Here is a 27,704-nt window from a genome sequence, read left to right on the forward strand (position 1 = left end):
GCCCACACCCACTCTATAATCCATGGTTCACACCCACACCCACTATAATCCATGGTTCACACCCACACCCACTCTATAATCCATGGTTCACGCCCACACCCACTCTATAATCCATGGTTCACACCCACACCCACTCTATAATCCATGGTTCACACCCACACCCACTCTATAATCCATGGTTCACACCCACACCCACTCTATAATCCATGGTTCACACGCACACCCACTCTATAATCCATGGTTCACACCCACACCGACTCTATAATCCATGGTTCACACCCACACCCACTCTATAATCCATGGTTCACACCCACACCCACTCTATAATCCATGGTTCACACGCACACCCACTCTATAATCCATGGTTCACACCCACACCCACTCTATAATCCATGGTTCACACCCACACCCACTCTATAATCCATGGTTCACGCCCACACCCACTCTATAATCCATGGTTCACACCCACACCCACTCTATAATCCATGGTTCACACCCACACCCACTCTATAATCCATGGTTCACGCCCACACCCACTCTATAATCCATGGTTCACACCCACACCCACTCTATAATCCATGGTTCACACCCACACCCACTCTATAATCCATGGTTCACACCCACACCCACTCTATAATCCATGGTTCACACCCACACCCACTCTATAATCCATGGTTCACACCCACACCCACTATAATCCATGGTTCACGCCCACACCCACTCTATAATCCATGATTCACACCCACACCCACTATAATCCATGGTTCACGCCCACACCCACTCTATAATCCATGGTTCACGCCCACACCCACTCTATAATCCATGGTTCACGCCCACACCCACTCTATAATCCATGGTTCACACCCACACCCACTATAATCCATGGTTCACGCCCACACCCACTCTATAATCCATGGTTCACGCCCACACCCACTCTATAATCCATGGTTCACGCCCACACCCACTTTATAATCCATGATTCACACCCACGCCCACTATAATCCATGGTTCACACCCACACCCACTCTATAATCCATGGTTCACGCCCACACCCACTCTATAATCCATGGTTCACACCCACACCCACTATAATCCATGGTTCACACCCACACCCACTCTATAATCCATGGTTCACACCCACACCCACTCTATAATCCATGGTTCACACCCACACCCACTCTATAATCCATGGTTCACACCCACACCCACTCTATAATCCATGGTTCACACGCACACCCACTCTATAATCCATGGTTCACGCCCACACCCACTCTATAATCCATGGTTCACACCCACACCCACTCTATAATCCATGGTTCACACCCACACCCACTCTATAATCCATGGTTCACACCCACACCCACTCTATAATCCATGGTTCACACCCACACCCACTCTATAATCCATGGTTCACACCCACACCCACTCTACAATCCATGGTTCACACCCACACCCACTCTATAATCCATGGTTCACACCTACACCCACTCTATAATCCATGGTTCACGCCCACACCCACTCTATAATCCATGGTTCACACCCACATCCACTCTATAATCCATGGTTCACACCCACACCCACTATAATCCTTGGTTCACACCCACACCATAATCCATGGTTCACGCCCACACCCACTATAATCCATGGTTCACGCCCACACCCACTCTATAATCCATGGTTCACACCCACACCCACTATAATCCATGGTTCACACCCACACCCACTCTATAATCCATGGTTCACGCCCACACCCACTATAATCCATGGTTCACGCCCACACCCACTCTATAATCCATGGTTCACACCCACACCCACTATAATCCATGGTTCACACCCACACCCACTATAATCCATGGTTCACGCCCTCACCCACTCTATAATCCATGGTTCACACCCACACCCACTATAATCCATGGTTCACACCCACACCCACTATAATCCATGGTTCACGCCCTCACCCACTCTGTAATCCATGGTTCACGCCCACACCCACTCTATAATCCATGGTTCACACCCACACCCACTATAATCCATGGTTCACACCCACTCTATAATCCATGGTTCACGCCCACACCCACTCTATAATCCATGGTTCACACCCACACCCACTATAATCCATGGTTCACACCCACACCCACTATAATCCATGGTTCACACCCACACCCACTATAATCCATGGTTCACGCCCTCACCCACTCTATAATCCATGGTTCACACCCACACCCACTATAATCCATGGTTCACACCCACACCCACTATAATCCATGGTTCACACCCACACCCACTATAATCCATGGTTCACACCCACACCCACTATAATCCATGGTTCACACCCACACCCACTATAATCCATGGTTCACGCCCTCACCCACTCTATAATCCATGGTTCACACCCACACCCACTATAATCCATGGTTCACACCCACACCCACTCTATAATCCATGGTTCACGCCCTCACCCACTCTATAATCCATGGTTCACGCCCTCACCCACTCTATAATCCATGGTTCACGCCCACACCCACTCTATAATCCATGGTTCACGCCCACACCCACTCTATAATCCATGGTTCACGCCCACACCCACTCTATAATCCATGGTTCACGCCCACACCCACTCTATAATCCATGGTTCACACCCACACCCACTCTATAATCCATGGTTCACGCCCACACCCACTCTATAATCCATGGTTCACGCCCACACCCACTCTATAATCCATGGTTCACGCCCTCACCCACTCTATAATCCATGGTTCACGCCCACACCCACTCTATAATCCATGGTTCACGCCCTCACCCACTCTATAATCCATGGTTCACGCCCACACCCACTCTATAATCCATGGTTCACGCCCTCACCCACTCTATAATCCATGGTTCACGCCCACACCCACTCTATAATCCATGGTTCACGCCCTCACCCACTCTATAATCCATGGTTCACGCCCACACCCACTCTATAATCCATGGTTCACGCCCACACCCACTCTATAATCCATGGTTCACACCCACACCCACTCTATAATCCATGGTTCACGCCCACACCCACTCTATAATCCATGGTTCACGCCCACACCCACTCTATAATCCATGGTTCACGCCCTCACCCACTCTATAATCCATGGTTCACGCCCTCACCCACTCTATAATCCATGGTTCACGCCCACACCCACTCTATAATCCATGGTTCACACCCACACCCACTCTATAATCCATGGTTCACGCCCACACCCACTCTATAATCCATGGTTCACGCCCACACCCACTCTATAATCCATGGTTCACGCCCTCACCCACTCTATAATCCATGGTTCACGCCCTCACCCACTCTATAATCCATGGTTCACGCCCTCACCCACTCTATAATCCATGGTTCACGCCCTCACCCACTATAATCCATGGTTCACGCCCACACACACTATAATCCATGGTTCACGCCCACACACACTATAATCCATGGTTCACGCCCACACCCACTCTATAATCCATGGTTCACGCCCACACCCACAGTAAAATTCGTGCTTCAGATTTACTTCACTGTTTACGAAAGAAGTGTCCAGCTGGCAGGTGGTGATGAACCAGCTGGCAGGTGATGAACCAGCCAGCAGGTGATGAACCAGCCAGCAGGTGATGAACCAGCCAGCAGGTGGTCATGAACCAGCCAGCAGGTGGTCATGAACCAGCCAGCAGGTGGTCATGAACCAGCCAGCAGGTGGTCATGAACCAGCCAGCAGGTGGTGATGAACCAGCCAGCAGGTGGTCATGAACCAGCCAGCAGGTGGTCATGAACCAGCCAGCAGGTGGTCATGAACCAGCCAGCAGGTGGTGATGAACCAGCCAGCAGGTGGTCATGAACCAGCCAGCAGGTGGTGATGAACCAGCCAGCAGGTGGTGATGAACCAGCCAGCAGGTGGTCATGAACCAGCCAGCAGGTGGTCATGAACCAGCCAGCAGGTGGTCATGAACCAGCCAGCAGGTGGTGATGAACCAGCCAGCAGGTGGTGATGAACCAGCCAGCAGGTGGTCATGAACCAGCCAGCAGGTGGTGATGAACCAGCCAGCAGGTGGTGATGAACCAGCCAGCAGGTGGTCATGAACCAGCCAGCAGGTGGTCATGAACCAGCCAGCAGGTGGTGATGAACCAGCCAGCAGGTGGTGATGAACCAGCCAGCAGGTGGTCATGAACCAGCCAGCAGGTGGTCATGAACCAACCAGCAGGTGGTGATGAACCAGCCAGCAGGTGGTCATGAACCAGCCAGCAGGTGGTCATGAACCAGCCAGCAGGTGGTCATGAACCAGCCAGCAGGTGGTCATGAGCCAGCCAGCAGGTGGTGATGAACCAGCCAGCAGGTGGTGATGAACCAGCCAGCAGGTGGTGATGAACCAGCCAGCAGGTGGTGATGAACCAGCCAGCAGGTGGTCATGAACCAGCCAGCAGGTGGTCATGAACCAGCCAGCAGGTGGTCATGAACCAGCCAGCAGGTGGTCATGAACCAGCCAGCAGGTGGTCATGAACCAGCCAGCAGGTGGTCATGAACCAGCCAGCAGGTGGTCATGAACCAGCCAGCAGGTGGTCATGAACCAGCCAGCAGGTGGTGATGAACCAGCCAGCAGGTGGTCATGAACCAGCCAGCAGGTGGTCATGAACCAGCCAGCAGGTGGTCATGAACCAGCCAGCAGGTGGTCATGAACCAGCCAGCAGGTGGTCATGAACCAGCCAGCAGGTGGTTATGAACCAGCCAGCAGGTGGTCATGAACCAGCCAGCAGGTGGTCATGAACCAGCCAGCAGGTGGTCATGAACCAGCCAGCAGGTGGTCATGAACCAGCCAGCAGGTGGTCATGAACCAGCCAGCAGGTGGTCATGAACCAGCCAGCAGGTGGTCATGAACCAGCCAGCAGGTGGTCATGAACCAGCCAGCAGGTGGTCATGAACCAACCAGCAGGTGGTGATGAACCAGCCAGCAGGTGGTCATGAACCAGCCAGCAGGTGGTCATGAACCAGCCAGCAGGTGGTCATGAACCAGCCAGCAGGTGGTGATGAACCAGCCAGCAGGTGGTCATGAACCAGCCAGCAGGTGGTGATGAACCAGCCAGCAGGTGGTGATGAACCAGCCAGCAGGTGGTCATGAACCAGCCAGCAGGTGGTGATGAACCAGCCAGCAGGTGGTCATGAACCAGCCAGCAGGTGGTCATGAACCAGCCAGCAGGTGGTCATGAACCAGCCAGCAGGTGGTCATGAACCAGCCAGCAGGTGGTGATGAACCAGCCAGCAGGTGGTCATGAACCAGGCAAACGACAATACCATAAGCCATCTACATATTTAAAAGCACTGAAACTACGATAGTTGCTGTTAAAAATAGAGAAATATATATCGGATTGTAAATAAAGGAAGGTATATCGGGAATCTTATGAGATTATCTGAAGAAAATAATGAAGAATAAGAGACGACCACGAGCGAAGTCTTGTGTGTCTGGTCTTAAGACTTCAGAGGCCGATATTTTATTTTTATGTGAAAAAGGGCATTGGTGACGAGCGAAACAAATGAGCATCACCATCTGTAGCTTAATAAAACAAGTGAGCATCACCAGTTACAAGGTTTATAAATAAAACAAGTGAGCGTTGCAAAGTTTATTGCTCATACGTGAATACAATAAGCAACAATCCTGGGTAATACCTCATGAATAAAAGAAGTGGAGCAGCAGCCGCGATGTTTGAGAGTTGATCAAAATAATAAAGAAGATGCCATGGGGGGATGCCATTGTTTATCTGCTAGACAAGTGAACATCGACGGCCATATTGTTTATCAGGTAAACAATTGAGCATCGCTGATAACATCGTTAAATTAGCAAAGCAAAACAGGATCCTCGGTCGTGTTGTTTGCCTCAGCTGGGACTGTATGAGCAGTTTGATTTAGAGCTGCGTACATGTCTGAGTTTGTGTACTCACCTCACACAAGTCTGCCTGTCTGTGTGTAATCACCTCACAGACGTGTGTGTGTGTGTGTACTCACCTCACAGACGTGTGTGTGTGTGTGTACTCACCTCACAGACGTGTGTGTGTGTGTGTACTCACCTCACAGACGTGTGTGTGTGTGTGTGTGTGTGTGTGTGTGTGTGTGTGTGTGTGTGTGTGTGTGTGTGTGTGTGTGTGTGTGTGTGTACTCGCCTCACAGACGTCCGTGTGTGTCTGTCCTCGCCTCACCGATGTCATATGTTTCGCTTCACCGATGTCATATGTTTCGCTCCATCGATGCACGTTTTGGCCTTTGCATTGGATTCCAATTAAGAGGATCGTATCTGCCGTTGATTAATTTAGGCGTATATAGCGATTAGTCCGATTTAATTATAGTTGAGTAATTGATGTGTAAGTTAGACAAATGGGGAGAGATAACGACGGTGTCCACCTGCAGTGGAAGATTGATATGTACCATAGTCTGTCTCACTCTCCCGTTACTGTCTTATATCTATTGTCCTAGGCTTATGCTATGTCTGGCTCTAGCGTCATACTGGGAGAGAGGGAGGAGAGAGTGTGTGAGGGAGTGTTGGAGAGGTGTGAGAGAGTGTTGGAGAGGTGTGAGGGAGTGCTTGGAGAGGTGTGAGGGAGAGTAGCGTCACCCCTCACTTCTGACGTCATAAAAACGTGTGAAAATGTATATCTGGAAGTTGTCTCCCAGAGATTCAATCATTCCGTCATTTCCTGGCTGTCAGTTCCCCTCACCTTCCTCCCCTCCTTCCCTGTTTCCCCTCACCTTCCTCCCCTTCATCCCTGTTACTCTCTCTTTTCCTCCCTACTACCTCTCTCCCTTCCTCCTAGCACATCATCTTAATTTAATTCCCTTTCTGCCACCACTGCGTCTTCTTATTTCCCCGCCCACCTCCCTGTTCTCACAATATACCTGTGACCGGTGTCGAGGTTGTTCCTACTCTCGTAGCCTGGACTTCCTTCCTTCATGATCACTTGTACAACCAGGCTGTTGCTGTTGGCGACCCGCTGGCACATAAACCATCACAGCCTGGTTGATCTGGCACTTGGAAGAGTTAGTGATCCATTTTCCTCTTGAAAACATCTACACTTGTTCCGGAAATATTTCTCGTATCTGCTGGTAACTGATTGAAGAATCTTGGACCAGTGATGTTGACACAGTGCGCGCACGTACACACGTACACACGTACGCACACACACACACACACACACACACACACACACACACACACACACACACACACACACACACACACACACACACACACACACACACCCACACACACACCCACACCCACACTCACACCCACACTCACACCCACACCCACACCCACACTCACACTCAAACCCACACTCACACTCAAACCCACACTCACACTCACACCCACACCCACACTCACACTCACACCCACACTCACACCCACACCCACACTCACACCCACACCCACACTTACACTCACACCCACACCCACACTCACACCCACACTCACACCCACACCCACACTCACACACCCACACTCACACCCACATTCACACCCACACTCACACCCACACCCACACTCACACCCACACTCACACCCACACTCACACCCACACCCACACTCACATCCACACCCACACTCACACACACACACCCACACTCACACCCACACCCACACTCACCCACACCCACACTCACACACACACACCCACACTCACACCCACACTCACACCCACATTCACACCCACACCCACACTTACACTCACTCCCACACCTCCACCAACAATCCCACACCTCCACCAACACTCCCACACCTCCACCAACACTCCCACACCTCCACCCACACTCCCACACCTCCACCCACACTCCCACACCTCCACCAACACTCCCACACCTCCACCAACACTCCCACACCTCCACCCACACTCCCACACCTCCACCCACACTCCCACACCTCCACCAACACTCCCACACCTCCACCCACACTCCCACACCTCCACCAACACTCCCACACCTCCACCCACACACCCACACCTCCACCCACACTCCCACACCTCCACCAACACTCCCACACCTCCACCAACACTCCCACACCTCCACCAACACTCCCACAACTCCACCCACACTCCCACACCTCCACCCACACTCACACTTAAGCTATTCATGTACATACGTGTACATTTACACACACATCTTCATTATGCAAAAATCGCGAAGAAACGATACAAGATGCAAAACCACGGGGGAAGTTGAATGATAGCTCTAGGCCTTTCATGTTTCAATCAACACATCAGGAGCTTGCAGTGTTGCAGAAGAGAGGAGGTCCAATCAAATACGATCACAGGGAACGCCTTCGCAAAGGCGTTCCCTGTGATCGTATTTGCTTGTACCTCCTCTTTTCTGCTCCATTCCTAATGTGTTGATTGCAACATGAAAGGCCTAGAGCTATCATTCAACTTCCCCCATGGTTATTTTGCGTATATCTTCATATACAAATGACGCTTCCCACAAACAGCCTTCCAGAACAGAGGCTTCTCCCTTTCTCCGCCTGAATAATCTTGACATCATCCTCATTGCCTTTCTGCAGTCTGGCAGCTCAGGCTGATACATTTCAACTCTGCCTATGTTACCCATCTTGTGTAACGGAATACAACACTGAAATCCATTTTGTGTGATGGAATACAACAGTGAAACCCATCTTGTGTGATATATTGTGAGAGGGAAACTTGTCCTAAGTGATGGAGGGCGACAAGAAAACCCATCCGGTGTGATGGAATATCACAGTCCAATCCAAAAATCACACCAGCGTCCCCCCGCCCCCATCCCCCACTACTCGGCATTAATCTACCACCTCTCAACTCCCCCACCACCTCTTAACTCCGCACCTCTACTCAGAACCCCTGCTGAGGCTGCCTACGATTTTTTCCCATAAATTTCGTCAAATTGTCCGGCTCGTTTACCGTCTCTGCTGGAGGTCGTATATGTGGAAGAGGGTGTTGAGGGTCGTATGTGTAGGTAGGGGTGCTGGAGGTCGTATGTGTGGAAGAGGGTGCTGAGGGTCGTATGTGTTGGTGGGGTCGTATGTGTAGGTAGGGGTGCTGGAGGTCGTATGTGTGGAAGAGGGTGCTGATGGTCGTATGTGTTGGTGGGGTCGTATGTGTAGGTAGGGGTGCTGGAGGTCGTATATGTGGGTGAGAGTGCTGGGGGTCGTTTTTAAGGGTGGAAGTGAAGGGTGGGTGGAATGGGGGTTGGAATGGGAGGTAAAGGGAAGAAAGAGGGAAGAGAAGGCACAGAGAGCGAAGGGATGATTGAAAGTGAAAGGGAATCCCCTATTTTCTAGGATAGGAATGTGAGATTGTTTAGTAACGTGTACAGAACGAAAGATACTCTCTCTCTCTCTCTCTCTCTCTCTCTCTCTCTCTCTCTCTCTCTCACAACAAACACCAACCTGAGTTAACAACACATGTTAACCACTGATGTTCACCTGATACTATTTTGTCATTAATGTTTTGTTTTATTGACAGGTGGAAGATGTAAGGTGACATGTCTACTGCTGTCCCTCGCTCCTGCCTCAAGCCGCCACTAAGGTCAGTGTCGGCCTCAACAGCCTCAGTGATCAGAAAGTGTGACCTCAGACAGGGCTGCCAGAGTATAACTCTTGAGAGAGGTCACAGGTACATCACTGTAGTGAAATATAAAAAAAAACGAGAGAATTGCTGAAGAAATAATGAACAAGATGAATCATAAACCCAGTAGTAAACAAACTCTGGTTAGATTACCGTTGAGTGTACATAATAATAATAATAATAATAATAATAATAATAATAATAATAATAATAATAATAATAATAATATCTTTATTTCCTACAATTACATGTACATGGTATACAGGCCTAGCTGACATCAGTGACATACTGCTATGTAGAAAGCTGTATAATCATACGGGTTTAGCTCTCCCCGTGATTATAATAATAATAATAATAATATATACAAAGCCACTTGTTATGCTGAGCATTTTGGGCAAATTAGGTCAGTTTTGTCCCAGGATGCGACCCACACCAGTCCACTAACATTCAGGTACCCATTTTAAACCAATGGGTGGACAGGGAGAGCAAATGTCTTATGGAAACACGTTCCTAATGTTTTCCAGCCATACCCTCCTTCTGTACTTCCCACCTCCAGGACTCAAGTCCAGCTAACCGGTTTCCCTGAATCCCTTCATAAATGTTAATTTGCTCACACTCCAACAGCACGTTAAGTCATAAAAACCATTCGTCTCCACTCGCTGTAACACGCTCACGCATGCTTGCTGGAAGTCCAAGCCCCTCGCACACAATACCTACTTTACTCCCTCCCCCCAACCTTCCCTAGGCCGACCCCTACCACGTCTTCCCTCCAATACAGATTTATAAGCTCTCCGAGTCATTGTATTTCGTTCCATCCTTTCTAAATGTCCGAAACACCTCAGCAACCCCTCTTCAGCCGTCTACATAATAGACGGCTGAGGAGGGGTTGCGTACTGATAGAAGAATGCGTACTGTGCCTGTTCTCAAAGGGCTGGGCATGGCGACGCAGGATCGAATCCTGGCCAGCCGCAGTTCTGTTAATGATTCAAAATCACGTTTGTATTTTTTATAATATATATATATATATATATATATATATATATATATATATATATATATATATATATATATATATATATATATATATAGCATGTGTGATAGTGTTTACACTGAGCAATTTTAGTGTTCTCAGAATTTCAAACGAAGAACCTCACGCTCAAATGAAAACCCACACACTGTAGAACCTCACGCCTAAATGAGAGCCCTCACACTCAAGCCAGGGCCTCATTCTGCCGTAACTAAACAGTCCATCATGGGAAGTTGAGAACGCCCTCACCCGTGGATATCCAACCCAGCATTTCACAGGCGAAATGCTTTAAATAATGTTGCATTTTTCCTTTTGTGCGCTCTGGCCACTACGTTCATTGAGCGACAGTTTTCTGAATTGAGTGTATTTTTTTTACAGTTAGGGGTCACCAGACTATGCATTTTACCACGATTTACAGGCCTAATATCTCCGCTCGATGTCGTAAGATTTTTGGCAGTATTTTACGACAGGAAGTGACGAGATGTAACTAGGTCGTAAAGTGGGATTTCATACCTCTGTAAATTTGCTTCATACCTCTGCAATCTCGATTCATACCTCTGTAACCTTGATTCATACGTCTGTAAACTACCTTCATACACCTGTAACCTTGATTCATACGTCTGTAAACTACCTTCATACACTACCTACCTGGAGTCTACCTGGAGGGAATTCCGGGGATCAACGTCCCCGCGGCCCGGTCCACGACCAGGCCTCCCGGTGGATCAGGGCCTGATCAGCGAGGCTGTTACTGCTGGCCGCACGTAATCCAACGTACGAACCACAGCCCGGCTGATCCGGCACCGTCTTTAGGTATCTGTCCAGCTCCCTCTTGAAGACAACCAGGGGTCTTCCCGTAATGCCCCTTATTGCTGGTGGAAGGCTGTTGAACATTCTTGGGCCCCGGACACTTATTGTGTTTTCTCTTAGTATACCAGTGACGCCCCTACTTTTCACTGGGGGTATGTTGCATCGCCTGCCAAGTCTTTTGCTTTCGTATGGAGTGATTGCTGTGTGCATGTTAGGGACCAGTCCCTCCAGAATCTTCCAGGTGTAGATTATGATACATCTCTCTCGCCTGCGCTCTAGTGAGTACAAGTCAAGTGCTTCCAGGCGCTCCCAGTAGTTAAGGTGTTTGATGGAACTTATACGTGCAGTAAAGGTTTTCTGTACATTCTCTAGCTCTGCAATTTCACCTGCCTTGAATGGGGATGTTAATGTACAGCAGTATTCCAGCCTAGAAAGAATAAGTGATTTAAAAAGGATCATCATTGGCTTAGCATCTCTTGTCTTGAATGTTCTCATTATCCATCCTATCAGTTTCCTAGCAGATGTGATAGTAGCATTGTTGTGATCCTTGAAGGTGAGATCCTCTGACATTACCACTCCCAGGTCTCTCACATTATTTTTCCTCTCTATTGTGTGATTGGAGTTTGTAGTATACTCAGTTCTAGTTATTATTTCCTCCAGTTTTCCATAACGGAGTAGTTGGAATTTGTCTTCATTGAACATCATATTGTTCTCTGTTGCCCATTGGAAAACTTGGTTTATATCTTCTTGGAGGTTAACAGTGTCCTCAATGGACGACACTCTCATGCAGATCCTAGTATCGTCTGCAAAAGATGATACAGCGCTGTGGTTTACATCTCTGTCTATGTCTGATATGAGAATAAGGAACAGGATAGGTGCGAGTACTGTGCCTTGTGGGACAGAGCTCTTCACTATGGCAACATCTGATTTAACTCTGTTTACCACTACTCTTTGTGTGCGATTGGTTAGAAAGTTGAAGATCCATCTGCCTACTTTGCCGGTTATCCCTTTAGCACGCATTTTGTGTGCTATTACACCATGGTCGCACTTGTCAAAGGCTTTTGCAAAGTCTGTGTATACTACATCCGCATTCTGTTTGTTTTCCAGTGCATCTAGGACTTGTAACCTTGGTTCATACTTCTGTAAACTACTTTCATATTTCCCCCGTACGGTGATATTTCTTCTAATGTCAGATGTGTTTTCAGGAACCCGTGGGTGTCTGAGGATGGTTGTGAGAGCAGCACATCATCCGGGCAGCAGCAACAGCAGCTACAGCAGCTACAGCAGCAACAACAACAGCAACAGCAGCTACAGCAGCAACAACAACAGCAACAGCAGCAACAGCAGCAACAACAACAGCAACAGCAGCAACAGCAGCAGCAACAACAACAACAAGTGGCCCACGGCCCACACGATGTCCTCGCCCATCAATATGCCACTCCCTACCAGCCCACTGCCTCTCACCCTGCCCACGCTGCGGCCCACCCGAGCCTCAGCGTGGCCCACTCCACCCACAGTGTCGCTCTTTCCACCCACAGTGCTGCCCACCACCCCACTTATAGTATGGCCCACCATCCCACTCACAGCGTGGCCCACCCCACCCACCATCCCACTTATAGTGTGGCCCACCACCCGTCGCATAGTGGGGGCCATAGCGTCACTGTGTCCCACCCAGCTGTTAGCATGGCCTGGGCCACACAACATGCCCACGCTGGGCACGGCGTAGTCCACTCCCACACTGCCCATTCCTTGCACACCAGCGCCCACGCCATGCCCACGGCCGCCCATTCCGTACACTCGGTGCCAGGGACGATGCAGCAGCCGTGGGCTGACCCACAGATGTTGTGGAGCACCCCGGCTCTCGCATCCATGGGCAATGCCCCAGGAGGCGTGTTCACAGTTGGGGTCGGGGGTGAGGGGTCGTGCCCAGTGCTAGGGGCGGGTATGTGTGGGCAGCCACACCCCTCTCTACACCCCCTCCACCACATACCTCCAGGTGAGCGCCGTTATTCATGTGTATTTTGATTTAAATCGTCACCGTGGAAAGATATTACATAGTTGCATTTTAGACACACGGGGTCCAGGAGCTGTGACTCGACCCCTGCAACCACAAATAGGCGAGTACACACAAACAGGAGCTGTAAATAGCCCCCTGCACAGATCCAGTTCCCTAGATCAAGAGCCCTTCACCAGGCACATACATATATTTCGAGAAACACTTATTACATGTATTCCCCAAAAAAAAAAAATATTAAAAAAAAAAACGATTTTTTTAATGTTTCAGAAGATAATTGTTTGTGAACTTTGAAAGGAATGGGAGAACAGCTCCAGTTCCTCGGATCACGAGCCCTACACCAGACGGTGCCGTGGTGACCATTTCCGGGTCTGAAGCCAGAAAATTAGCATCCGGGTGTGAAATATCATACTGAGCTGGTCTGGTGAAGCAGGTTGTTGCTGCTGTTGCTTTGCTGCTACTGCCACAAACTGCCATTTACACTGCCACTGTGCTACTTCCATTATGGTAGTACCACCATGCTAGTTCCATTATGATAGTACCACTATGGTAGTTCCATAATGGCAGAACCAGTATGGTAGTTCCATAATGGTAGTACCACTATGGTAGTTCCATTATGGTAGTTCCATAATGTAGTACCACCATGGTAATTCCATTATGGTAGTACCACTATGGTAGTTCCATTATGGTAGTTCCATAAGGGTAGTGTCACTATGGTAGTTCCATAATGGTAGTACACCATGGTAATTTCATTATGGTAGTACCACTATGGTAGTTCAATAATGGCAGTGCCACTTTGGTAGTACCACTATGGTAGTTCCATAATGGCAGAACTACTGTGGTAGTTCCATAATGGCAGAGCCACTATGGTAGTTCCATAATGGAAGAGCCATTATGGTAGTTCCATAATGGCAGAGCCACTATGGTAGTTCCATAATGGCAGAGCCACTATGGTAGTACCACTGTGGTAGTTCCATAATGGCAGAACCACTGTGGTAGTTCCATAATGGCAGAGCCACTATGGTAGTTTCATAATGGCAGAGCCACTATGGTAGTTCCATAATGGCAGAGCCACTATGGTAGTTCCATAATGGCAGAGCCACTATGGTAGTACCACTGTGGTAGTTCCATAATGGCAGAACCACTGTGGTAGTTCCATAATGGCAGAGCCACTATGGTAGTTCCATAATGGCAGAACCACTGTGGTAGTTCCATAATGGCAGAGCCACTATGGTAGTTTCATAATGGCAGAGCCACTATGGTAGTTCCATAATGGCAGAGCCACTATGGTAGTTCCATAATGGCAGAGCCACTATGGTAGTTCCATAATGGCAGAGCCACTATGGTAGTACCACTGTGGTAGTTCCATAATGGCAGAACCACTGTGGTAGTTCCATAATGGCAGAGCCACTATGGTAGTTCCATAATGGCAGAGCCACTATGGTAGTTCCATAATGGCAGAGCCACTATGGTAGTTTCATAATGGTAGTCAAGAGGGTAGTTCAGTATTAGTAAACAGTTTGTACCACTGTCATGGTGGCAGTTCCGTGTTTGGAGTGCCATGTTGGAAGTGCCACAGTAGCAGTGTTATCATTGCCATGTAAGGTTGACAGTTGTTGTGTGTTGACAGGTGGTGGAGGTTCCAGTGGTCAAGCATCCACCAGTGGTGGAGGTGGCTGGGGCGCCGCCCCCTCAATCATTCCCCAAACAGGCGAGTTATTATTGTTTTAAATAATCATTAATTTCATAGTTTTATTGCTGGTATTATTATATTTTGTAATAATTATTATATTCATGGGAAAGCACCAAATCTGTAAACGTCTTATAGCACCTGAGAAATGAAGTCAACATGTTTGATCTAAGAAAGGGGAGTGTGGCTCCTATTATTATTATTATAATAATAAAAAGGAAGCGCTAAGGCACAAGGGCCATAACTGGCATCAAAGACATCACAAGACCATCAGTGTCCTGGTGCACTCGGCATCATTCAGCACAAGGAGCCGTGAAGACTCGATCCTCCGTCTGCTCATAGTACATTTAATTGGTGATGTGGGAAGGGGATACATGTATATACATGTATTTAAGTAGGCATACTTAATGGTAGCATCTGCTTTAGATTTAGCAGACAGAAGTTTGTCTCACCACTTTTTACTTTGACCAACAAAAGTTTAATGGACAGGGGATCAAAGTACAATGACCCCCCCTTTCCCCAACCCCCTAAAAAAAGAAGCACACTTACCATCATTTATTCAGTGGTTGTCCTGCTAGAAGTGCCTAGACACTGCAACTTGAATGACTCTGAACAGTAACATTCTCACCTTTCATTCAGAGTGCAGACACATTACTTCCCATCTCCAGGTCTCGCATAACTATTTTTTAACATATTCACACAATTCTGCTGGATGGTCAAGCGATTAGAGCCTTCATCATACCCTCCCTCAAATCATTTCTGGGACAACCCCTTCACGTCATCTTTCTACCTTAGATTTACACACCCCTTGTGGTCCTCCTATTCTGCCACATGGTATCTCTACTGTCTCCAGGCTTCTCACCTGTATGATCCTAATGGGTTTAGCACTTTTTTTATTTTATTAATCCAGGCTTCACAGTGCAACAATTGAATCCAATGCCTCACACCCCTTACCTCAATACTACACCCACATTTTTTTACCTCTAAGTCTTTATTGTGGTTCACCTAATCTTTCGTAGATCCATTTATTGACACATCCACTCCCAAATATCTAATAGTCACTCTTTATATGCTTTCTCCTTCCAATCTTTCATTGCCTAGGCTTTTTTGTTACTCTCACTACCTTGCTCTTTTAATAGTCACACTAAATTTTCACACACCCTTCCAAATTCTTCCTCCTCATATCAGATTCATTATCTTTTAGTCCCACACCTCTCCCAACACCTTAGCATCAACAAATATGTTAAACAATCCTGCTTTCTCTACTTTCCCTTATTCTTTCAGTAATAATTCTACCATACACATGGTTAACAGACTTATTCCATAAAAATTCTTGCACTCTTGTTCCCTGTATATAAATGTGGTGGATTGTATTATAGGTGTGTGTGGGTGGAGCAGCAGCGGGGGAGGAAGGTTGGTTAGTGAAGGGTCCCGGTGTGAGAGGTGCCACGACTACTGCTTCAGGGCAGCACAGGCAGCTTTTGTTGCTGGTATAGTGACAGGCTTCTCCCTCCTGGTGGCCGGTGGCGTCTTCCACAAGCAACACCTGGCCCACCTGCAGGTAATATACCCAGTACCTGTCATCTTGGGTCTTCGGTACCCTACCCACTTTGTTTTCTTAGTAGAGGCCACTCTAGAGGTTTTAGATAGGAGAGGCTTAGAGGTGGTAATCTGATTGGAAGCTACGTGCTTTTAACAGATTTCTTTTTACATTATTATTATAAATAAAGTGCTAAACCAACAATTTCTTTTTATAAAGTAACTCATTTAATATAAAATTTTAGTTACATTCTTAATAAAATACATTATTATATTCATGGGTAAGCACTAAACCCACAAGGGTCATAGAGTGCCTGGGCAATGAGAGTGGTGGGTAGAAGGGATAATCAGGTTTAGTCCGAGGAAAGGGAGTGTAGCTCCAATTCCTCCGATCAAGATCTCTTCTCCAGCCCCATGGCAACCCGATTGAAGGGTCACCTTCAGTAGGGGAGTAGTGGCTGCATTACCTCCAGTAGGAGGATAATGACCAGGTCACCTCCAGTAGGCAAGACATGACCAGGTCATCACATACTCACTACAAATCTCCCCTCACAGGTGTTGGTGTACATAGGTGCCATGGTGTCTCTCGTGTGTGTAGTGCTTCTGGTAATATTTTGTGCCATGAACAAAGACCATAGGACTAGACGCAGTGTGTCAGTGCATTACTCAGGGCCCCAGGTGGTCATTGGGGACCCCGAGACTGTGCCCCTCAGGGCAATGGATGCCCCTAACCCTAAAGTGATTCCCAGTGACCTACCCCATGGCCCACATCCAGGGGAAGGGGGCCTTAGTGTAGATTATATTCACCAGACCAATCATAGTTCTTGTATTGTCCCACCGCCCACTCATGGCGGGTGCATTGTTGGACCTGCTAATCAGAATGTGTGCTTCATGGGAGTTACCAGTCACAATGCTGGAAGTGTGAAAGGATCAGCCAATCATGGTGTGGTTTCCTCTGAGGCATCGCATCTTCCGTCGCAGCAGAGACATCCAGCGCAGAGGTGGGTACTATTGCTGACACCCAAGTTTGCAAACAACAATGTTCTGTGTTACCCAATTGGGTCATATATTGCATTATTTGGGTCATGTAATTGGGTCACGTGACATAATACAATTTAATTTTTAACTTTGCTGATAAATCATCTACGTAATTGCCTTAAAAATGTATTAAATTTTTCTAATAGCATTGTAGACCCTTTTTACCTAGGGGACCCACAATACCCAACTAACTTTTGGTATCTGTTTACTGCTAGTCCCTCAAGGTACCTTAATGCTGGTGAGGGACTCTTGATCCAAGAAAGTGAATCTGTCTTCCCCTTAGAGCTAACCTGATTGCCTCCCATTCCCCAGGTGCTATTCAGTCATGATCCATATGGGTTTAGTGCTTCTACTTGGTCCCCCCTCAAGGGAGGTTCCTTGATGCTGGCAAGGGGAGCCTTGATCCAAGTATTTGAAGTTGCCTACCCCTTCCTTGGATCAAACCAGTCTCTCTCTCATTCCCCCAGGCACTACATGATTTCTAAAGTATTAAAAAATATAACTGTTCATAAACTTCTTACTAAATCATTTGTAAAGTGCCATAGCAGCTCGCCCTGATCAGTTATGGTGGTGCTCCTGTCGACATTCAGGTATGTACGCACATTCTTTGCTGTGATCTACTAACACCATCTTGTGCTGTTTGCTACACTGTAAGTGACCTCGGGCAGACAACTGACTTGTAATCACTACTGGCAACACAATTTTTTTTTATTTCATAAATTCCAAGACACTACAGTACTGAGGCCATTCTAAAATTTCAGTTCCTCAGTTTGTCACTATTATTTGCATTATATTCACGGAGAAGCATTCAACTTTTAGGGGCCATACAACATGTTAATGTGCAGTGGTATTAAAAGAATACTGTAGTAAAATCTAAGTAAAAATTATCTAACATATACTGCTTCCTTGCAGAGTTGAGGAGGAGTGTGAGGCAAGCCAGCGCTACAACCTTCTCTGGAAACAACCCAGTAAAGCTTCAACGGAATCTACTTCTAAACTGTGAAAGCCTGTCAGCATAACTGAAGGGCTGTGAAGCTTCTATAGAAATAATCCCACACTACGTATTTCTAGTTACTCAGTGCATCCATGTATGGGGCAAACTGGGTTAACAGTAGCAATAATTATCAATTTGCATCATTAGTAAAAATGAAACCAAGAAAGGTATAGGCCAACTTCTCATCTGTCACACTGCAAAAGTGAAATATCACCCACCAAGACTTCTGCAGGCAGGGCTGTCCAGTGGTGGCACATACATGGTAAAAAAAAATGTTCATTGTATGATGGTGCAGATGCTGTACTTGTTACAATAACTTCGTTACACAATACAGATGCCCATTCATTCAACAGTAACTTGTTTTATGGTCTTGAAAGTGCTCTTGACAGTTAATTATGCAACATGTTAAAGAAAAGATTGTATACACTGTTTCAATACATCTGTTTATTAACTGAATGTTAATACATGTGAAGCTTCTTATGCCAGTCTGTGGAATAGACTAGATGATTGTATGAAAAAATATATATACACTACTGAATAACAGAAGACTGCTGTTAAAGATACCTCATAATACATTCATCCTTGATAATCAAGGGATTATTAATTTGAATTCAGTAAAGTTACTAAAAATACAAGAGAAATGCAGGATACAGATGACTGCATTTTACTCTTACTAGATAATGGTATCTGATGAGGAGGGAGCTGCTAGTCATTGCTATAGGTTTTATTTATATTTTTTGCCTAACAATGTCATTATATATTTTTTTTTTTGATTGATTACATAAATAAGCTAATAACTTTTTTTATTTATAATGTACAGTAAAATGCAACAAACAGGACGATGGAAATGTTTGCTTGAACTCAATGCAACCAACCCATTATCCTGTGACATAACACTGTTAAAGACCAAGGATCAGGATGTCTGTAAGGATGTAGTTACCCCCTGATCCTGAAACCATTCAGTGACTGCTTTTGAGCCTAAATTAAATTCCACTTTTGAAAGGAGAATCTAGGGCTATGTATTTTAAGCTAAACTTTACTGAGTAGTGTCTGTGATGGTTAACAAAGACTTAAACTGTGTATCACTGAGCCACATTGCATGGCCTCTGCAGCTGTTTACAGCTGTTACAGCTGTGTGAAGTAATACTATGATACTGAGTCATGTGACTGAAATTATCTTGACAATCATACTCGCATATATCAATCACTCTGAGGTGTTGAATTTGAATATGTACAATATAGGAGAGTCATAGCTCTTTCAAAGGTAAGAATTCTGGCTAAAAATATTCAACAAACTTATTTTTTCCTTGTGTGGGATGGTATGATTGAGGGGTAAGAGTGATGCACATGTAAGCAACATGATGTCACAGGGTTGTGGGTTAGAATCTCACCAGATGTATGTTTTCATATATATTGCTTAGAAAAATCAGGTTGATAAGTGTGTTATTTACTATTTGTCAAAAGCACTTGTTGAGAGAGCCTTGGCCTGTTGTATGGGGTGTGTGCATGGATGTAATGACCTATTGGTAACAGGATAAGAGCTTTCATACAGAGCCTATTTTTTTTTTTTTTTTTTTTTTTTGGCTTGATGCATAACTCTTAAATCAAGAACTAACTATAGTATTTTTTCAAAATGTGCTCAGTGTAAGTCCCACAACCATATATATCTCTCTTTCTGAACATTGTTTCTTAGGAATGTCAATATTAACCAGATTAGTGCTACAGTAAATTTAGAGATATGACCTCTGGCATATAAAGTGAGCTCAAATCTGAAACAGAATTTATTATCCAGGCAAAATTCAATGATACCTGTACTCTATATTCACAAATGCTCTCTAGAAATCTAGACAGTGCTGTATGACCCTTGTGGGTTTAGTGATTAGTTTTGATAATAATCTAGAAATTTGGGGGCTTTCACTCTAAAAGTTCCATGCAAGTTCAAAAAGTAAATACGATAAATTAATTTCTTGTAAATCAGCCAACAGTTAAGATGTGGGCCCAAGAGCTAGAGTTTACCACTACACAAATTGGTATATTACATATTAAGTACTGCATATATACATACATACATACATACATGGAAAAAACTGTGAAAAAAAGTGTATTGTATTTTGGAAATGCACCTATTTTTCAATGTTTTTGTGCTGAGCATATAAGTTATAACATTTTCCATTTGATCTAACTGGAATTATTATTATTACTATATATCATGAGTGTGCATGTGTGTGTGAGAGAGTATATAACGGAACATGTTTGTCCTTGTGTGTAACTACATATTAGTGTGGATGTGCACACTTTTATATGTTGTGGAGGTGTGCATGTACACTTATATATATTGTGCATACATATGGAGTGATAGTGAATGGTGTGTAAAGGTAGAAAGTTGAAAGTGAATATAGAGAGTATCAAAAGGTTTAGACAAAGAAAAACTGGATATCACAATGGAGGGAGGGAGTATGGAAGAAGTGAATGTTTTCAGATACAGCCTCTCCTCACTTAACGACGGAGTTCCGTTCCCAAGATCACTTCGGTAAATGAATTCATCGCTAAATGAGGAGCATACTGTTTTAATGTTACCTTTGCACCATTTATAACATTTCTGGTATATTTTTAAATGTTTATACAGCATTGTACTGTATATTGTAATAAACAGAATTGAGGAAATCAGCTCTAAATATACATTATTTAGGTATGCATCTGGTCAGAGAGCCCATCATAAGTCTGAGTCGTCGGTAAACAAGTACGTCGCTAAGTGAGGAAAGGCTGTATTTGGGAGCTGACTTGTCAGCAGATGGGTTTATGAAGGATGAGGTAAACCATAGTATTGATAAAGGAAAAAAGGTGAGTGGTGCGTTGAGGTATCTGTGGAGACAGAACGTTATCCATGAAGGGAAGAAGGGAATGTATGAGAATACAAAGGTAACAACACTCATGTGGGTGTGAAGCATGGGTTGTAAATGCTGCAGCGAGGAGGCGGCTGGAGGCAGTGCAGATGTCATGTCTAAGGGCAATGTGTGGTGTAAATATTATGCAGAGAATTCATAGTGTGGAAATTAGAAGGTGTGGAGTTACTAAAAGTATTAGGCTGAAGGGATTCAGGGAAACCGGTTAGTCGGACTTGAGTCCTGGAAATGGGAAGGACAATGCCTGCACTTTAAAGGAGGGATCTAGGATATCAGCAGTTTGGAGGGACATCTAAACTGTCGTATCTGAGCACCTCTGCAAAGACAGTGATTATGTATGAGTGATGGTGAAAGTGTTACATGATAATGAAAGTTTTTTCTTTCTTTTTGGCTCGCCCTGCCTTGGTGGGAAACGGATGACATGTTAAAAAAAAAATGGAGTGATAGTGCTGTACTACTTTATTTTTATCCCATTTTTTCTATTGCTAAAGAGGAAAACATTACAACACTGTGCCAGGAAAAACGGCAGAGATACAAAACAGATGAAACTGCTGTCCTTGTTTCTAATGTACAGTGGAACCTCAGCTTACGAACACAGCACCATGCGAACTTTTCAGGATACGAACCGTCATTTGGTCGATTTTTTTGCTTCTGGATACAAACGAAATTTCAAGATGAGTACTTTCCCTTCAAGGGAGGTTCCTTAACCCTTTGAGGGTCCGTCCCGTAGATCTACGGCTTTACGTTCAGGGTCCAAACCGTAGATCTACGTCATGAGCTCAGCTCACTCTGATAAACTGTGAGTGGTACATTTGGGCCTAGATATGAGAGAATACATCTATGTGGTATGTGTGCACCACATAAAACAGATCCTGCAGCACGCTGTGTATAATGAGAGAAAAAACTGAAATCATGATTTTTCGATTAAAACAGAGACTTTGCAGTGTTTTTTCGTATGTTTTTTATAGTTCTATTTGCGATTTCTTGGTCTCATTTGATAGAATGGAAGACATATTACAGAAATAGAGATGATTTTGATTGGTTTTAGCACTGGAAATGGCTTGAAACTGAGCTCAAAGTAGCAGAAATGTTAAATTTTTGCCGATATTCAAGAGTAAACAAATGACCTCACACGTCTAATACACGCCAGCTGGTGGGTCTAATATGCATTCACAAATATGGTGATGATATTTATACAATTATTACAGTATTGCATAACAGTAAATCTTCTATTTTTTGGTGTGAATAAAAATTCATTATGTGAATAAAAAATCAAAATGGAATTAATTAGTAAAGCCTCAAAACATAACTAATGAACAGAGGAAATGTTAGTTTAGTTCCAGAAATACCTACATTGTTTATTCTGGACCCTATTTTGAAATTGGAATATTTTGAACTTTGTGTTAAATTGGCCAAATTAACAATTTCCGATCACTTTAATTTGTAGTTGAAACAGTTGACTTGGCGATTTCTTGTGCTCAATCGATAGAATAGAAGTAATACTAGTGAAATAGCTAAGAATTTGCTTGACTGGAATAATGTAATTGGCCTAAAATGGGAGTCAAAGTCGGCAAAATCGCCGATTCGTAAATATCGCTGACACATCAAAATTCGGGAGAGCATAATTTCGTCAATTTTCCATCAAATTTTGTACTTTTTGTTTTATTACCTTCACAAAAAGATTCTCTACCATTTCATAAGAAAAAATAACAATTTTTTTTTTTTGAAAATTCTTGGACACTGGGGCACCACTTCAGATTTGGGCCTTGGACCCTGAAGGGGTTAAATAAATAAAATATTTATTTTTTTGCAAAGGTTACAATGTGTGCTTACATATCATAATATGACTGGAGCAAAGAAAGCCACTATCATGCCGAGGCATTTTGAGCAGACTTAACCTAATACATGTACTTATAGACTACAGTGGTCCCTCAATTATCGTCCTTAATCTGTTCCTGGAAGTGGGACTATCATCGAAATAGACGATTTTCGAATTAATTTTCCCTATAAGAAATAATGCAAATACAATTAATCCGTTCCTGACACCCAGAAGTATTAAAACAAAAAAATTTTTTACATGAAATATGGATGTAGTACATAAACAATACAATAGGACATGATGAATGAAACATTAACAGTGTAACACTTACCTTTATTGGCGATTCTTCTTAGTGTATGGAAGACTGGAGGAAGAGAGAGATTGTTTGGAAGGAGAATCCCCTTCCATCAACACCTCAGGTACCAAGTGCTTTTCTGGGGTTACTTCTCTTCTCTGTTTCTTAATGCCACTAGGACTAGCTTGAGAGTCACTGGAGTCCTGTCTCGCAAAAAAACTGTCCAGAGAGCTCTGTTTCTGGCGTCTCTTTAAAACTTCCCTAAAATGGGCCAAGACTCTGTCACTGTACAAGTTGCCGATATGGCTTGCAACATCCTTCTCAGGGTGATGTTTCTCCATAAATCTTTCCATCCTACACAACATTTCAAAAATCTCCTTAATTTCTGAAGAAGGCACCTTCTTCCATCTCTCTTCCTCCTCCTCTGCAGCAAGATTCTGAGCTGCGATCTGTTGCTCTTCCTACTGAAGCTCTTGCAGCTCCTCAGTGGTTAGCTCTTCATTGTGGTCTTCCACCAACTCTTCCACATCCTCCAAACTCACATCCAACCCCATGGAACTCCCCAGTGCCACAAAGAGTTCACAACCGACATAGGCTCATCAGGGGCCGTCTCAAACCCTTCAAAATCCCTCCTGTGGACACAATCTGGCCACAAGTTTCTCCAAGCAGAGTTCAAAGTCCTGGTAGTCACTCCCTCCCAAGCCTTACCTATAAGGCTTATGCAATGGAGAATACTGAAGTGTTCTTTCCAAAAATCTCTTAGGGTCAAGTGAGTGTCTGAGGTCACATTAAAGCACCTTTCAAACATTGCTTTGGTGTAGAGTTTTTTAAAGTTTGAAATGACCTGCTGGTCCATGGGCTGGAGGAGAGGAGTGGTATTCGGGGGCAAGAACTTTACTGTGATGAACCCAAACTCCTTCAGAATTAGGTCATCCAAGTTTGGAGAATGAGCAGCTGCATTGTCCATTACTAGGAGGCACTTGAGATCCAATTTCTTTTCCAGGAGGTAATTCTTCACACTAGGTTTAACACTTCATTGAACCACTCGAAGAAAATTTTCCTCGTGACCCATACCTTATTATTAGATCTCCAAAACACACACAATTTACTCTTCATAACATTGTTTTTCTTGAACACACTGGGATTTTCAGAATGGTACACTAATAACGGCTTCACTTTGAAATCCCCACTAGCATTAGCACAGAACATGAGCGTCAGCCTGTCTTTCATAGGCTTGTGTCCTGGCAGTGCATTTTCTTCCTGAGTGATGTAGGTCCTCTTTGGCATTTTCTTCCAAAAGAGACCTGTTTCGTCACAATTGAACACTTGTTCAGGTTTCGGTCCTTCAGCCTCTATGTACTCCTTGAATTCCTGCACATATTTTTCAGCCGCTTTTTGGTTTGAACTGGCAGCCTCACCATGCCTTATCACACTGTGTATGCCAGTACACTTCTTAAATCTCTCAAACCAGCCTTTGCTGGCCTTAAATTCACTCACATCACCACTAGTTGCAGGCAATTTCTTTACCAAATCGTCATGCAACTACCTAGCCTTTTCACAAATAATCGACGTCATAAGACTATCTCCTGCTAATTGTTTCTCGTTTATCCACACCAATAATAACTTCTCAACATCTTCGAGTACTGGTGATCTCATTTTTGTCAGCATATTTACCCCCTTTGCAACAACAGCTTTCTTGATTTCCTTTTCCTTGGCTATGATGGAAGATATAGTTATATGGGATTTGTTATACATCCTGGCCAGTTCGCCCACACGTATGCCATTTTCATATTGTTCAATGATGTTTTTCTTAAATTCAATCAAATTTCTCACCTTCTTTACCAAAGGCTTGGCACTAGGAGCTTTCTTTGGAGCCATGGTAGCTTATTTAGCACTTGCAAGCACTAAAATGAATGGAATATTATGAAATATTTTGTATGAACACGTGAGGGGACCGTTGCTCACTGGTAAACAATGGCACACTGGCTGGGAAGGGAGGCCAAGGCGCTCAGAGCCGTGAGTACGCATCCAGGACGAAAGACGATTAGCGAGTTAATGGACCATTTGTGAGCCAATGTTTAGACGAAATAACGTGACTATTTCCGAAATGGATGACTTTCAGGCTGGACGATTATTGAGGGACCACTGTACTTACGTCTAAACAGGTGAAAAATAGTGGATACCAATGTTTTGCTGATGATGGCACCAACTACTGGCAGCCTTCTGAAGTTTCTCCTTACTGTTATTATTATTATTATTATTATTGTTAAAATAATAATTATTATTATTATTAGTACATGTAGTAGTATGTACGTGGTGAGGGGGCTCTCAATCTAGGGAATTGGATCTGTGTTCCAGTTCCCTAAATTAAGCCTGAATACCTTCCATCCCCTCCCCCCACAAGCACTTCCCCCTTATAATAATAATAATAATAATAATAATAATTATATTATTATTATAAAAAGAAGCGCTAAGCCACAAGGGCTATACAGCGCTGCAATAATAATTATAATAATTATAAGAACATAAGAACGAAGGAACACTGCAGAAGGCCTACTGGCCCATGCGAGGCAGGTCCAAGTCTCCTACCGGCTTAAGCCAATGCACCCAACCTAGTCAGGTCAGGTCACATTGACTTAAGGGAGGAACACGGCAACCGACCTGTTAGCACAAGCTATCAGGTCTAACTCACACCCACCCACATCTACTCATGTATTTATCCAACCTATTTTTAAAGCTACACAACGTTCTGGCCTCTATAACGGTACTTGGGAGTTTGTTCCACTCATCCACAACTCTATTACCAAACCAGTACTTTCCTATATCCTTCCTGAATCTGAATTTTTCCAACTTAAAACCATTGCTGCGAGTCCTGTCTAGGCTAGATATTTTCAGCACACTATTTACATCCCCTTTATTTATTCCTGTCTTCCATTTATACACCTCAATCATATCCCCCCTAATTCTACGTCTTTCTAGAGAGTGCAGTTTCAGGGCCCTTAGTCTATCCTCATAGGGAAGGTTTCTGATACATGGGATCATCTTTGTCATCCTCCTTTGTACATTTTCCAGAGAATTTATATCCATTCTGTAATACGGTGACCAAAACTGTGCAGCATAATCTAAATGAGGCCTAACCAAGGATGTATAGAGTTGAAGAACAACCTGAGGACTCCTATTATTTATGCTTCTTGATATGAAGCCAAGGATTCTATTAGCTTTATTGCGAACACTTATGCACTGTTGTCTTGGTTTCAGATTACTGCTAACCAGAACTCCTAAATCTTTTTCGCAATCCGTAATATTAAGATCTACATTATTTAGTTTATATGTGGCATGGTTATTGTCCTGTCCAACATTTAGAACTTTGCATTTGTCTATATTAAACTGCATCTGCCACTTCTCCGACCACTGCATCAGTCTATTCAAATCTTCCTGGAGTGCTCGAATGTCCTCGTCAGAATGAATTCGACGGCCTATTTTGGTGTCATCGGCAAACTTGCCGATGTCGCTCTTTATGCCCTCATCTATGTCGTTTATGTAGATTGTGAACAGCAGGGGGCCCAACACTGACCCCTGTGGAACACCGCTCATGACGCTTCCCCACTCTGATTTCTCCCCATTTATGCAAACTCTCTGCTGCCTATTTGTCAACCATGCCTCTATCCAGGAAAAAATTTCTCCTCCTATTCCATGTGCTTTAATTTTCCTCAATAGTCTCTGATGTGGGACCCTGTCAAAAGCCTTACTGAAGTCCATATACACAATATCATATTCATTACCATGATCTACCTCCTCAAATACCTTAGTGAAAAAAGTTAATAAATTCGTAAGGCAGGAACGCCCCTTTGTAAAACCATGCTGAGATTCGTTGATTAATTTATGCTTTTCAAGATGGCTACGAACTGCCTCGGCAATTATTGATTCCATAAATTTTCCCACTATGGAGGTTAGGCTTATTGGTCTATAGTTCGAAGCTAAGGACC

The 27,704-nt window shown here is 44.6% G+C and overlaps 1 protein-coding gene across 1 annotated transcript; it reads left to right on the top strand.

Annotated features, from left to right (window-relative positions):
* Positions 1-9,484: 9,484 nt before the first annotated feature.
* On the top strand, positions 9,485-24,459 carry LOC128693512 (homeotic protein female sterile). The gene is made up of 6 exons (XM_070079705.1): positions 9,485-9,553; positions 12,632-13,422; positions 15,071-15,151; positions 16,510-16,691; positions 17,225-17,670; positions 18,620-24,459. The coding sequence occupies exons 1-6, from the start codon at positions 9,510-9,512 to the stop codon at positions 18,708-18,710; spliced, it is 1,635 nt and encodes a 544-aa protein (XP_069935806.1). The 5' UTR covers positions 9,485-9,509; the 3' UTR covers positions 18,711-24,459.
* Positions 24,460-27,704: the final 3,245 nt, after the last annotated feature.

The sequence above is a fragment of the Cherax quadricarinatus genome, unplaced genomic scaffold (assembly GCF_038502225.1).
Source record: "Cherax quadricarinatus isolate ZL_2023a unplaced genomic scaffold, ASM3850222v1 Contig5, whole genome shotgun sequence".
NCBI classification, from domain to species: domain Eukaryota; kingdom Metazoa; phylum Arthropoda; class Malacostraca; order Decapoda; family Parastacidae; genus Cherax; species Cherax quadricarinatus.

Coding starts and splice junctions, on each gene's coding strand:
- LOC128693512 (XM_070079705.1), top strand. CDS start 9,510: ATGTCTACTGCTGTCCCTCGCTCCTGCCTCAAGCCGCCACTAAG. Junction 13,423..15,070: donor CCTCCACCACATACCTCCAG/GTGAGCGCCGTT, acceptor GTGTGTTGACAG/GTGGTGGAGGTTCCAGTGGT. Junction 17,671..18,619: donor CAGAGACATCCAGCGCAGAG/GTGGGTACTATT, acceptor GCTTCCTTGCAG/AGTTGAGGAGGAGTGTGAGG.